The 14405-nt window shown below is 38.4% G+C and overlaps 2 protein-coding genes across 2 annotated transcripts in view; one reads left to right on the top strand and one right to left on the bottom strand.

The window, feature by feature from the left end:
- fgf13a (fibroblast growth factor 13a) overlaps nucleotides 1–14405 on the bottom strand; it is a 131710-nt gene that overhangs the window by 77343 nt on the left and 39962 nt on the right. The window lies entirely within an intron of this gene.
- Nucleotides 9531–14222, top strand: LOC117817329. The gene is made up of 4 exons (XM_034689979.1): nucleotides 9531–9839; nucleotides 9940–9993; nucleotides 10623–10754; nucleotides 12483–14222. Exons 1-4 carry the CDS (start codon nucleotides 9647–9649, stop codon nucleotides 12704–12706), a joined length of 603 nt encoding a protein of 200 aa, XP_034545870.1. The 5' UTR covers nucleotides 9531–9646; the 3' UTR covers nucleotides 12707–14222.

Genomic DNA, 14405 nt, shown 5'->3' with positions numbered 1-14405 from the left:
AGTGTGTGAGCGGGGCTCAGTAGCCCCCCCTTTAGTTTGAAACTGTAACTGCACTCGTTGCGCTTCACACACACTTCTTCCTAATATGGTTTTTCCCGCCCACTTCCTGGTCCCCATGAAGAAGGATTTTATCGGCAACAATATTTTGCATGTTGGAGATAGCAATCAACAAGTTGGCCTATTTGAAGGGGATGTCAGCAAGAAGACAAGAAGAGGAGCTACCTAAACTACAAGGTAAGCTAATTATTTGGTTTAATAATTATTTGTATAACATTTTATAGATAGCTTGACCCTCTAATAACATTAATTACGTCCTATTACTCAGCATGCAAGCTTGTTAGCACTAATTAGCTAGAGAGGCTAATTCTTACTAGCCAGTTAGCAAGTGTAGCATCAATGTTTTTTGCAGAAACTAACTAAAATTTACATGTAGGGTATATTGTTTGGATTTCTCCTGGTAAAATGGGATCCTTATTCACAACCATTGGAGAGTTTGTGGTAAAATTGATCATGTTAATGATGGTTTTGCTTTCTTATTTATAATATATTTGCTATCATGACATTTTTACATTAGACTTATTGATAGAAAACAATCTAAATATCAAAAAAGGTATTGCCATTCTGCATACGTGTGTCCTGGTTCTGCTTAATTATTTCAATTCCACAGCTGTAAAATGATTTAGATAATTGAAATAAAAAAGTTTTGCAATAATGATCAGACATTGAAGGAGCAAGAGCGTGGGGGAAAAAGAAAAAATATGCTTTTCAAAGTGGACATGTAGATATTTTTAAGCCTGCGTTTCTTGAATCTATCATGTTAAGCCTGCAGAGACACCACAGGCTTAACATGATAGATTCAATTTACGCAGGGGGGACATGTTATTTTAAATAACATGTCCCCCCTGTTTTAGTTGAATCTATCATGTTAAAGTGTTTCTGAAGTGGCAACTTCAGAATTATGAGAAATCTTGAAAGTTTGTTTTTTAAAGCAACCAAGCATAGTAACACATTTTTAAAATAAATGGGATTTGTTATAAAGCTGACTGTAATTTTTCTTGAACTGAGGCAAAAGCTTACTAATTTTTCTAACATTCTTTTGCAGTTCAGGATGCCGCCCAGGGTCACTCCACTCAAGGATGCCCTTCAGCATGTTTGCTCGAAGACTGACAAAACCAGCAAATTAGAGGTCAAACACATCAATGCAGTGAAAGGTAAGATGATGTCAGAGCTGGTACTTAGAAATATTTTTAAAACACTACTTACTTAATAGATGTACTCTTTAATATAATGATACAGGAACACTTTTGATAATCTGCAGGTTATATTAGATAAACAAAATGACAAGTTGCTGTCAAAGGAGGTCAAATTATGACAGCGTGATTGTCACTTTTCATTTGAAAAATGTGTTTTTGTTAGCCTACATATTGCAGCAGAATAACATTTATAGTATTCTGTCTTGTTGAAAATGTCTTTTGTTTATATTGGTCAACAGGACGTGGTGTATTTGCCTTAGCCTCATTCTCCAAAGGAGATTTTGTACTAGAGTACAGAGGGGACCTGATTGATGGTGCTGAATCCCTCAGAAGACGAAACATTTACCACCCAGCATGTTTGGCATTTATGTTCTCTTTCAAATGGAGAGGGAAGACATGGTGGTAAGATTTGGAGCTTCACCACATCATTTATCCCTAAACTCAACTACACTAAACTTATTTCTTGGCACATACACAAAAGTTAGGCACTTATTTTACTTTCTACATGTAAAAAGTTGTTAGTTCGAAATGTTTTATTGCCTGGCTGACTCCAATGAAGAAAATCTTATAAATGAGTGTCCTAGATAAAACATGAGACTTGAAGCCAGGTACAGCCTTACATTGTCCCGCATTGTGAATATATTGAACTATCAATTGTTGAAATATTTCTCAAGTGAAAGACTTTTCATTTGGATAGCGCAGTTTTTAATTTTTTCCATTTCTCCTCTTTTGTCCTGAAAGTATTGACGCCTCCAGAGATGATGGATCGTTTGGACGGCTTGTCAACGATGAGCACAGACATCCAAATTGTAGGATGAAAAAACTTGATTTAAATGAGAAACCCAACTTATGTTTGTTTGCCCTTCATGACATACAACAAGGAGAAGAGATAACATATGATTATGGAGGTGATGACTGCCCATGGAGGATGAAGGTATGTGGGACAACTACAAAGCTGAGGTATTCAATAGATGAAGGTATCAAAATACATGAATTTGATTAATCTCTATGATTTTAAATATTATAGTGAAATTGAGAGCTCTGAAATGGATGAAGTGAACAGAGTGAAGTTTTGACATAGAGTGGTCTAAACCTCCTATGTTTGTAAAAGCGTCTTGAGATTACGCTTGTTGTGATTTGGCATTATACACATAAAGATTGATCGATTAAATTATTGATTGAAGTATGTGGCCAGCATGCCATAAGTCTAACACAAATTGCACACTGGTTTGCTTGGTTTTAAACTGATTTATTGAACATCTATTATCAGACCACCCTGCATGAAGCTGGTGTCAGTCCTGCAGAAGCCTGCTCCTCTGCTTGGCCTTTAGAGACACAGATGGAGGAAGCTCCAGGTCCACATACCCCTGATCCACAGGTACATTCATTTTGACTGTAACTCTCCATCTATAACCCTTCTACATCACTCTCTGATGCCTCTGTTCTTTACTTAAGCAGGTTAATAAAGGTAGAGACTGTATTATCATGGATATCTATTGTATATGAGGGATACCATGTAGCCTCATGTAATGCACATAGAAGGCAGATGTTAATGAAACATGAAGGATTTATTTGGAGCTCCACTGTGACCTTCTTTTTGCTTAAATGTGTCCATATTCTGGGACATTAACGATGTCCCCTAAACGCACCTTACGCCAGTGTTAGAGTAAAGGAGTTTTGTTCACAGTGATGAACTAGACACACTCAGTCCCCATAAGGGATGTTGTGTGAAATGTCCCCACTAGGCATGTTCTTTTCAGTGTGTGTGAGAATAGACAGAGGTTGATGCATGTTAAGCTAATATTGTATTTAACATTAATTGTCTGTATTTGAAAATCTATTTGCAGACCACTCTGCATGAAGCTGGTGTCAGTCCTGCAGAAGCCTGCTCCTCTGCTTGGCCTTTAGAGACACAGATGGAGGAAGCTCCAGGTCCACATACCCCTGATCCACAGGTACATTCATTTTGACTGTAACTCTCCATTTATAACCCTTCTACATCATTCTCTGATGCCTCTGTTCTTTACTTAAGCAGGTTAATAAAGGTAGAGACTGTATTATCATGGATATCTATTGTATATGAGGGATACCATGTAGCCTCATGTAATGCACATAGGAGGTAGATGTTAATGAAACATGAAGGATTTATTTGGAGCTCCACTGTGACCTTCTTTTTGCTTAAATGTGTCCATATTCTGGGACATTAACGATGTCCCCTAAACGCACCTTACGCCAGTGTTAGAGTAAAGGAGTTTTGTTCACAGTGATGAACTAGAGATTCTCAGTCCCCATAAGGGATGTTGTGTGAAATGTCCCCACTAGGCATGTTCTTTTCAGTGTGTGTGAGAATAGACAGAGGTTGATGCATGTTAAGCTAATATTGTATTTAACATTAATTGTCTGTATTTGAAAATCTATTTGCAGACCACTCTGCATGAAGCTGGTGTCAGTCCTGCAGAAGCCTGCTCCTCTGCTTGGCCTTTAGAGACACAGATGGAGGAAGCTCCAGGTCCACATACCCCTGATCCACAGGTACATTCATTTTGACTGTAACTCTCCATCTATAACCCTTCTACATCACTCTCTGATGCCTCTGTTCTTTATTTAAGCAGGTTAATAAAGGTAGAGACTGTATTATCATGGATATCTATTGTATATGAGGGATACCATGTAGCCTCATGTAATGCACATAGGAGGTAGATGTTAATGAAACATGAAGGATTTATTTGGAGCTCCACTGTGACCTTCTTTTTGCTTAAATGTGTCCATATTCTGGGACATTAACGATGTCCCCTAAACGCACCTTACGCCAGTGTTAGAGGAAAGGAGTTTTGTTCACAGTGATGAACTGGACACACTCAGTCCCCATAAGGGATGTTGTGTGAAATGTCCCCACTAGGCATGTTCTTTTCAGTGTGTGTGAGAATAGACAGAGGTTGATGCATGTTAAGCTAATATTGTATTTAACATTAATTGTCTGTATTGAAAATCTATTTGCAGACCACCCTGCATGAAGCTGGTGTCAGTCCTGCAGAAGCCTGCTCCTCTGCTTGGCCTTCAGAGACACGGATGGAGGAAGCTCCAGGTCCATATTACCCTGATCCACAGGTACATTCATGTTGACTGTAACTCTCCATCTATAACTCTTCTACATCACTCTCTGATGCCTCTGTTCTTTATTTAAGCAGGTTAATAAAGGTAGAGACTGTATTATCATGGATATCTATTGTATATGAGGGATACCATGTAGCCTCATGTAATGCACATAGGAGGCAGATGTTAATGAAACATGAAGGATTTATTTGGAGCTCCACTGTGACCTTCTTTTTGCTTAAATGTGTCCATATTCTGGGACATTAACGATGTCCCCTAAACGCACCTTACGCCAGTGCTAGAGTAAAGGAGTTTTGTTCACAGTGATGAACTAGAGATTCTCAGTCCCCATAAGGGATGTTATGTGAAATGTCCCCACTAGGCATGTTCTTTTCAGTGTGTGTGAGAATAGACAGAGGTTGATGCATGTTAAGCTAATATTGTATTTAACATTAATTGTCTGTATTTGAAAATCTATTTGCAGACCACTCTGCATGAAGCTGGTGTCAGTCCTGCAGAAGCCTGCTCCTCTGCTTGGCCTTTAGAGACACAGATGGAGGAAGCTCCAGGTCCACATACCCCTGATCCACAGGTACATTCATTTTGACTGTAACTCTCCATCTATAACCCTTCTACATCACTCTCTGATGCCTCTGTTCTTTATTTAAGCAGGTTAATAAAGGTAGAGACTGTATTATCATGGATATCTATTGTATATGAGGGATACCATGTAGCCTCATGTAATGCACATAGGAGGTAGATGTTAATGAAACATGAAGGATTTATTTGGAGCTCCACTGTGACCTTCTTTTTGCTTAAATGTGTCCATATTCTGGGACATTAACGATGTCCCCTAAACGCACCTTACGCCAGTGTTAGAGTAAAGGAGTTTTGTTCACAGTGATGAACTAGAGATTCTCAGTCCCCATAAGGGATGTTGTGTGAAATGTCCCCACTAGGCATGTTCTTTTCAGTGTGTGTGAGAATAGACAGAGGTTGATGCATGTTAAGCTAATATTGTATTTAACATTAATTGTCTGTATTTGAAAATCTATTTGCAGACCACTCTGCATGAAGCTGGTGTCAGTCCTGCAGAAGCCTGCTCCTCTGCTTGGCCTTTAGAGACACAGATGGAGGAAGCTCCAGGTCCACATACCCCTGATCCACAGGTACATTCATTTTGACTGTAACTCTCCATCTATAACCCTTCTACATCACTCTCTGATGCCTCTGTTCTTTATTTAAGCAGGTTAATAAAGGTAGAGATTGTATTATCATGGATATCTATTGTATATGAGGGATACCATGTAGCCTCATGTAATGCACATAGGAGGTAGATGTTAATGAAACATGAAGGATTTATTTGGAGCTCCACTGTGACCTTCTTTTTGCTTAAATGTGTCCATATTCTGGGACATTAACGATGTCCCCTAAACGCACCTTACGCCAGTGTTAGAGGAAAGGAGTTTTGTTCACAGTGATGAACTAGACACACTCAGTCCCCATAAGGGATGTTGTGTGAAATGTCCCCACTAGGCATGTTCTTTTCAGTGTGTGAGAATAGACAGAGGTTGATGCATGTTAAGCTAATATTGTATTTAACATTAATAGTCTGTATTGAAAATCTATTTGCAGACCACCCTGCATGAAGCTGGTGTCAGTCCTGCAGAAGCCTGCTCCTCTGCTTGGCCTTCAGAGACACGGATGGAGGAAGCTCCAGGTCCATATTACCCTGATCCACAGGTACATTCATGTTGACTGTAACTCTCCATCTATAACCCTTCTACATCACTCTCTGATGCCTCTGTTCTTTATTTAAGCAGGTTAATAAAGGTAGAGACTGTATTATCATGGATATCTATTGTATATGAGGGATACCATGTAGCCTCATGTAATGCACATAGGAGGTAGATGTTAATGAAACATGAAGGATTTATTTGGAGCTCCACTGTGACCTTCTTTTTGCTTAAATGTGTCCATATTCTGGGACATTAACGATGTCCCCTAAACGCACCTTACGCCAGTGTTAGAGTAAAGGAGTTTTGTTCACAGTGATGAACTAGAGATTCTCAGTCCCCATAAGGGATGTTATGTGAAATGTCCCCACTAGGCATGTTCTTTTCAGTGTGTGTGAGAATAGACAGAGGTTGATGCATGTTAAGCTAATATTGTATTTAACATTAATAGTCTGTATTTGAAAATCTATTTGCAGACCACTCTGCATGAAGCTGGTGTCAGTCCTGCAGAAGCCTGCTCCTCTGCTTGGCCTTTAGAGACACAGATGGAGGAAGCTCCAGGTCCACATACCCCTGATCCACAGGTACATTCATTTTGACTGTAACTCTCCATCTATAACCCTTCTACATCACTCTCTGATGCCTCTGTTCTTTATTTAAGCAGGTTAATAAAGGTAGAGACTGTATTATCATGGATATCTATTGTATATGAGGGATACCATGTAGCCTCATGTAATGCACATAGGAGGTAGATGTTAATGAAACATGAAGGATTTATTTGGAGCTCCACTGTGACCTTCTTTTTGCTTAAATGTGTCCATATTCTGGGACATTAACGATGTCCCCTAAACGCACCTTACGCCAGTGTTAGAGTAAAGGAGTTTTGTTCACAGTGATGAACTGGACACACTCAGTCCCCATAAGGGATGTTGTGTGAAATGTCCCCACTAGGCATGTTCTTTTCAGTGTGTGTGAGAATAGACAGAGGTTAATGCATGTTAAGCTAATATTGTATTTAACATTAATTGTCTGTATTTGAAAATCTATTTGCAGACCACCCTGCATGAAGCTGGTGTCAGTCCTGCAGAAGCCTGCTCCTCTGCTTGGCCTTCAGAGACACAGATGGAGGAAGCTCCAGGTCCACATACCCCTGATCCACAGGTACATTCATGTTGACAGTAACTCTCCATCTATAACCCTTCTACATCACTCTATGATGCCTCTGTTTTTTAAAGTTTGCATTAAATTAGATTTTTTTTTCCTGGAAGTAGTGTGTTAATGTTGACTTGCAAAAAAATCTTCGGTTGCTTCAAGAAAGTTTATTGCTATCTTTTTTTAATGTGTTGATGTTATTATATTAGATGTGCTTAGCAAATTACATAAGTCAAACATAACAACTTTTCAATACACTGCTCGCTTTAAATAAATAATTTAATCAGTGCTTCATCTTTTAATTCATTCTACATGTGACTCATTTTGAAAGAATCCTCTTGGTCAGAGTGAGCTACACACCTAAATGTTTTCTTGATTTATTGTGTACTATCAAAGGGTATAATGACTTACAATGGTACTTTTCCTTACAGATGGGAATGGACTGCCAAGGTGGAAATAAGAGTTTTGTACCAAGACTGAGACGCACAAAAAGTATCATAGTAAGTTCTCAATGACGATGCTTATTGCCAATTTACGGTCAGAATGAAATGCACTTAATGGGATTGTGTTTAGTACACTTGTCTAATTTACTTCATTTATTTTTAGATGAAAGACACAAACCTTGAAGACCCTGATGATCTATATGATTCTTCATCACTGACTGATGTATCAGTGAGTACTGATGAGTTTGTGCCAGATACTACCTCTGAAAGTGAAGACAGCAACATTAGCCTCACACCAAGGAAAAAAGCATCTGTTGAGGATTTCTTCAATGACCTTGGCTCAACGAGTCCTCCAGTCTGTGACACCACAACACCAGACCCTGTGGCCTTCGACAGCAGCCTTACATCTGAAGTCAGTGGAGTAGAAGTACCCTGCTCAAGCCAAGACACTATTGACAATATAGTTGTTAGTGCTTCCCAAAAGAAAAATGGAACCAGAGTTTATAACAAGAGGCATTACTGTTTGTACTGTAGTAAGCCTTTTGCCAAAATGGCAAGGCATCTCGATAGTGCACACAAGGATAAATTAGATGTGGCTAAAGCTCTTAGCTTTCCAAAAGGTTCCAAGGAGAGGAAAGCTCATCTCGATTACATCCGTAACAAAGGGAACTTCGCTCACAATGCTTCAGTAATGAAATCCGGAAAAGGTGAATTAGTGCCATTTAAACGACCACCTAAAGAAGCACAAGGCAATGACTTCATGCACTGTGCATACTGCCAAGCACTTTTCACAAGAAAGGTCCTGTGGCGACACATGCGAAGTTGCCGTCTCAAACCTGGATCAGTTGCCCCAAAACCTGGAAAGAATCGTGTCCAGTCTATGTGTACATTTACAGGACCTGTACCTTCAACTGTTTCCAAACAATTGTGGGGAGTAATCAGCGCTATGATTTCTGATCCAATAACAGATATTGTCAAAAAGGACCATGTCATCACTGATGTTGGGCAGCACCTGTTAAACAAAGGTGGCATGTCAGCGAAGAACCAACAATGTGTTCGCGAGAAGATGAGGGAAATGGGAAGGCTAGTTTACAATGGCAGGAGAGTAAGTTGCTTAAAAAGCATGGAGGATTACATAAATCCTAAGAACTACCTTGAGATGGTCAAAGCTGTCAAGTTTACTTGTGGATTTGATAGTGACAGTAACAAATTCTTGATTCCATCGCTGGCAAACAAACTTGGAAATGCACTTGTTAAAGTCAGCAAACTATTAAAGGCTCAGGGTTTGATCATAAATAATCAAGAGCTTGTGAAGAATGCCACAGAGTTCCAACAAGTTCACAGTGAGAAGTGGAACGAAATGATTTCTGCGACAGCTCTAAGGAACATTGCTGAAGTGAAGTGGAATGTGCCAGCTCTGATGCCCTTCACAGAAGACATCCAAAAGATGCATCAGTACCTCAGTAAAATGCAGGACGAGTGCACTGCTGCAATATCTAAAAGTGCTTCCACAAAGGCTTGGACGGACCTAGCAAAGGTCTGTTTAACACAGACTATCTTATTCAACCGACGCAGGGAAGGAGAGGTGGCAAGCATGCCCTTTTCTGCATTCTTATCCAGGGACACAACGGATCCTCATCAGGATATAGACTGGGCCCTGTCTGAAGTCGAAAAAAATCTTTGCAGACATTTTTCTAGGGTCGTCATCAGGGGAAAGCGCGGCCGACCAGTTCCAATTCTTTTGACTCCAAAAATGCTGTGTGCATTGGAACTGCTTGTGAAGCACAGAGAGGCCTGTGGTGTTCTCAAAGATAACAGCTACATGTTTGCAAGACCTGCAGCAATGTCCCATTTCCGGGGTTCAGACTGTATACGGGACTTTGCTAAAGCCTGTGGGGCAAAGTGTCCCCAGGCTTTGACCTCAACCAAGCTTAGAAAGCATGCAGCTACACTTTCTACTGTGCTAAACATGACGGACACAGAAATGGACCAGCTGGCCAACTTTCTCGGCCACGACATCCGAATTCATCGTGAGTTCTACCGACTGCCTGAGAAGACCTTACAGCTGGCGAAAATCAGCAAAGTACTTATGGCACTGGAGCAAGGAAGACTAGCGGAGTTCCATGGCAAGAACTTAGATGAAATCACCATCGGTCCGGATGGTACGCTGGTTTTAATTTTTCTTTGTACAATGTCTTTCTTTATCTAACTTTTTAAATGTTTGATCACATTTATAAGCTCCATTTTGTATGTGTTTTACAGAAAGTGTTCTGGATACTGATGAGGAAGATGTGACCAGAGAAGAGGATTTCAATGGTATGTAAAGTAGGTAATTTATTGTTAAGCAGAAGTAGGTTCTTACAAATAATCAACTTTAACCTAAATTGTTTAGTTAGCTTTTTATTTTCTTCTTTTTAACATTCGTTGATTGGTCATTTTTACTATTTCTCCTTAAGATGAAATGTGCAAACTTGTGAGACACAAACTCAGATAATAGTAATTATGGAAAAAAGTTGCTTCACTTTTGAACATCCTGGCCTGGTTACGCCAAGCAGCCAGTAAACAGAGGATGCAAACAGGTGAGTAAGTCTAACAGCAGGAAACACAGCTTTATCAGGTCAATTTGCTTAAAGTGAACTTAACAAAGGAGTAAGCATATGATTACCGTAAATCCTCAAGCGTAAACCCGGGCCTTGTTTTGCTTTTCCCTGCTTTACTTTGCTTGTATTAGAGGAAGGCTTTTTATAAAACCCTCTCTGTCTGAGAGGTATGATGATATTATTATAGGTATCATAGTATAGAGTTATTAGGACATTTATGACCTAGGCAGCAGCAGCCAGGCAGTTATTAGCGTATTACTCCTTATGCAAAAACATTTAAAAAATATAGGATTGCTAGCATTCATACAGTAAATGTATTTTAATGAAAATGTATTTTTTATATAGAACCATCAGCAGAGGAGACTCTTCAATGCACTGAGAGGACTGCATTTCCACCATCACCTAAGAGACCCAGACCACTCTCAGAGGAAGAAGAGGTATCTTCTGGTGTCAGTGCAGTGAGACCTTCTTCTAAAGGTACATTTTAGACATTGACTTGTTTTTATTATAATTGAATTAGTAGATGGGGCTCTTTCATATTGATGCTATCTATCAAGAGAAACAAACACTTGACCACTTAATTAAATAATGAATTAAAAAATGTATTTCCTCTCCTGCCCCAGCCAAGCTTGCCTAGGCCTAACTGTTTTATTCTAGCCCCTAAGAGCCTGAATAGGTTCAGCAGAATAACTAACAGACAAATGGATAGTAAGAACCCGTAAACACTCATTGTGTAGCTATAAGTGGCTAAAGTAGCCTTATGAATACGTAATTGTTTGATTAAGAAACTAGTTTCACAAAGGGCTATAATCAAATTGTAGTAGTTTACTTTAATGTCAAGGTTTCCTAAAGTTTATAAAACACATTTTACCTTTTTGGTCAAGTTGCATGATCCCCACTTCGCAGACTAAGATCAAATCCAATATCCACTATCCATCCTAGCTGCTTGATTACTGTGATGGGCAAATGAAACTTCATGAAAAAATACAACTAGTGGTTCACAAAGCTTCATTTGCCCATCGCTATTGATGACATATGTGGATACCTGCTGTTTTTGGTTAGTATTGCACTGAAAATGTAATTTTAATCATTAATTGAGTGCTGAAAACTTTGTGCTGGGAAGCTCTGCAAGTGAACTTACGGCTGTTTGATAAATCCTACCAAGAGTTCTGTCTTACCATGCATGGAAACATACACAGGGTCCAGTCCTATGCCAAACTTCCCTTAACTTGGTGTTGTGTCAAAATAAATCTTAAATTTTCATAGCAATGGAAGTAAAATGTCAAGTGATATAGTGTGGTCAAGGTCAAAATTGTATCCCAAATTTACTTTTTGAAAGTATTTCGACTTGCATCATGTTCTTAGAATGTATTTTTAAAAATAAATTTCAAAACATCAGGTTTTTGCTTTTTAAGCATTTTTATTATATTCAATTACACACATTTCTAAGATTAGTTTGATCACTGAGTATTTGACAGTGACACTTGTTTGAGATTTGTATTTACATTCTTATTTTTAAACCTGGGTTGTATTTTTACATAGTTTGATCTAAATAAGAGTGTATTTATAGTTATCTCTGTAGGGATCATTTATGTTATGTTGTCTGATACTTAGAATAACAATCTTAGCCTGTCAGGAACAAAAACAAGAACTGTTAGTGGACACACTTTGATCATATGCCCCCATAACTGTATTGAAGCAATTGGAACCTGTTTAGAGGACTCTCTTTGATGAGATCTGTTGGAACAATTAAAAAAATGGTTATTTAGAACTTTAAATTCATTAAAATACAGCTCATGTTTAGAAAAAAACCTGAATGTCCCTTGAAGTCATAGTGTGAAGCCATCTATCGTTTCTTACCTGGCAGGAAGCTCAGCAAGATCATGACTTGCTCTTGGTGGCTGTGGTTGTGTGTTCATACTTGGGTGTTTCAGAATACACATACCTACTTAGGCATTGTAGTGGGAGGGTTAAAGACACATGATTTGAAAGACATGTTTTATGAGTTTTGAAAATTTATGGTCCGGACAGTTCGGCTGACAAACCCTGGTCTATTTATCATTTGTCTTCCTCTTCTTTCTTCGAAAAATACTGTCCCCAACTCACTGCAGCCATTATTTAACCTCTAAATTAGTTGGTAGCATATACACCATATGGATACAAGGATTGTATTTATTGCAGATGTTTTTTTCTGCTCACTTGTAGGTAAAGCAGCACAGAAAAGAAGGCCCTGGCAGCAGACAGAGGTGAAAGCAGTCGAGAAGCACTTGAAACAGTTCATCACGTCTTGTACTGTGCCAGCAAAGAATGACTGCTTGAAATGTTTAAAGGCTGAACCAGAAGCTTTAAAGAACCGCGACTGGCAGACATTGAAGTTTTATGTCTATAACCGTATTACAGCATACAAAAGGAAAGTGCACTTTAAATAGCATGACAATTGTCAGAAAAAGCTGGTACATGAGTTCATGTGTCCTAAAAGTTTTATATGTATGTTGAATATATTTTCTATGTTCACATGTTAATTTACAAAAACAGTTTCTGAAGTGCTTGTATTGTTTAAAGTTTGCTGATGAATGTCCAATGTGACACTGTGCAAGATGCACTGAGTTTGCTGGTTTAATTCTAAAGGTCAAATATGGTTTTTGAAGGACTTTGATTTCCTGATTTCTTTTGTATACATTTCTAGGACTGGCAGACCTTGACATTTTTTGTCTACAATTGCATGTTAAATGCATTTTCTATGTTCACATGTTAATTTACAAAAGCAGTTTCTGAAGTGCTTGTATTGTTTAAAGTTAGCTGATGAATGTCCAATGTGAGACTGTGCAAGATGCACTGAGTTTGCTGGTTTAATTCTAAAGGTCAAATATGGTTTTTGAAGGACTTTGATTTCCTGATTTCTTTTGTATACATTTCTAGGACTGGCAGACCTTGACATTTTTTGTCTACAATTGCATGCTAAATGCATTTTCTATGTTCACCTGTTAATTTACAAGCAGTTTTTGAAGTGCTTGTATTGATTAAACCTAAGTTAGCTGATGAATGTCCAATGGGAGACTGTGCAAGATGCACTGAGTTAGCTGGTTTAATTCTAAAGGTCAAAGATGATTTTTGAAGGACTTTGATTTCCTGATTTCTTTTGTATAAATGTCAAGGACTGGCAGACCTTGACAATTTTTGTCTACAATTGCAGGTTAAATGCATTTTCTATGTTTACATGTTAATTTACAAGTAGTTTCTGAAGTGCTTGTATTGTTTAAAGTTTGCTGATGAATGTCCAATGTGAGACTGTGCAAGTTAGCTGGGTTAATTCTGAAGGTCATTCATGCCTTTAAACTTTGACTTTGATGTCCTGATTCATTTTGTATAAATACTCCTTACTCCTTTACTCCTTTACTTAGCCTATTTAAATTTTACCTTATATTGTCTGCTTTAGCATTAACAATTCTTATTAAAAACTCTTCTATATTACCAAAAAACACTGGCAGACTAGCAACCTTTCCAATGAAAAGGGTTGAGGACAATTTTGTTTCAGCTAGATACTAGTAAATGTGATAGCAGTGGATGTATATGCTTTAACATTTTTGTAGTGAAACTTCAAATACTTTGAGAAAAGGTGTGTTTTATTAATTGGAGGATTATTTCATTATGTCCCCACAAGACACATAGTAATGTGTGAATTATGCAAATTATATTTAAATGAGGTCCCCTTGAACCATGTTTGCCACATTTTCCAAGTGTCCCCAGTAAGCATGGTCAACACATTACTTCATCAATCCACAAACTTCAAGGTGTGTATGAGCTAACCGGGCAATGGCAATTGTAGCTGATTTTTTTCAAACCTTAAGAACCTCCAGAAAGGGTGGTCCCCACAAGTAATGTTCAGAAACTTGGTCCCCAAACCAAATAGAAACCAGTATGTGTGTGTGTGTGTGTGTGTGTGTGTGTGTGTGTGTGTGTGTGTGTTTAAAGTCACTTAAACAGTTTACACAAAGCCATATTTTTCATTCCAGCATCAAATCATACAATCTAACTATGACATCTTTATGGGTTACAGGAAATGATGTATTTTCTGATGTTTCATCTTAAGACTACAATATGACAGTAGAGACCGTGTTAATCATGGGC

Source organism: Notolabrus celidotus, chromosome 8, assembly GCF_009762535.1.
Source record: "Notolabrus celidotus isolate fNotCel1 chromosome 8, fNotCel1.pri, whole genome shotgun sequence".
NCBI classification, from domain to species: domain Eukaryota; kingdom Metazoa; phylum Chordata; class Actinopteri; order Labriformes; family Labridae; genus Notolabrus; species Notolabrus celidotus.
Note: the sequence above shows the minus strand (reverse complement) of the source record. Positions and strands in the feature narration are given on the sequence as shown.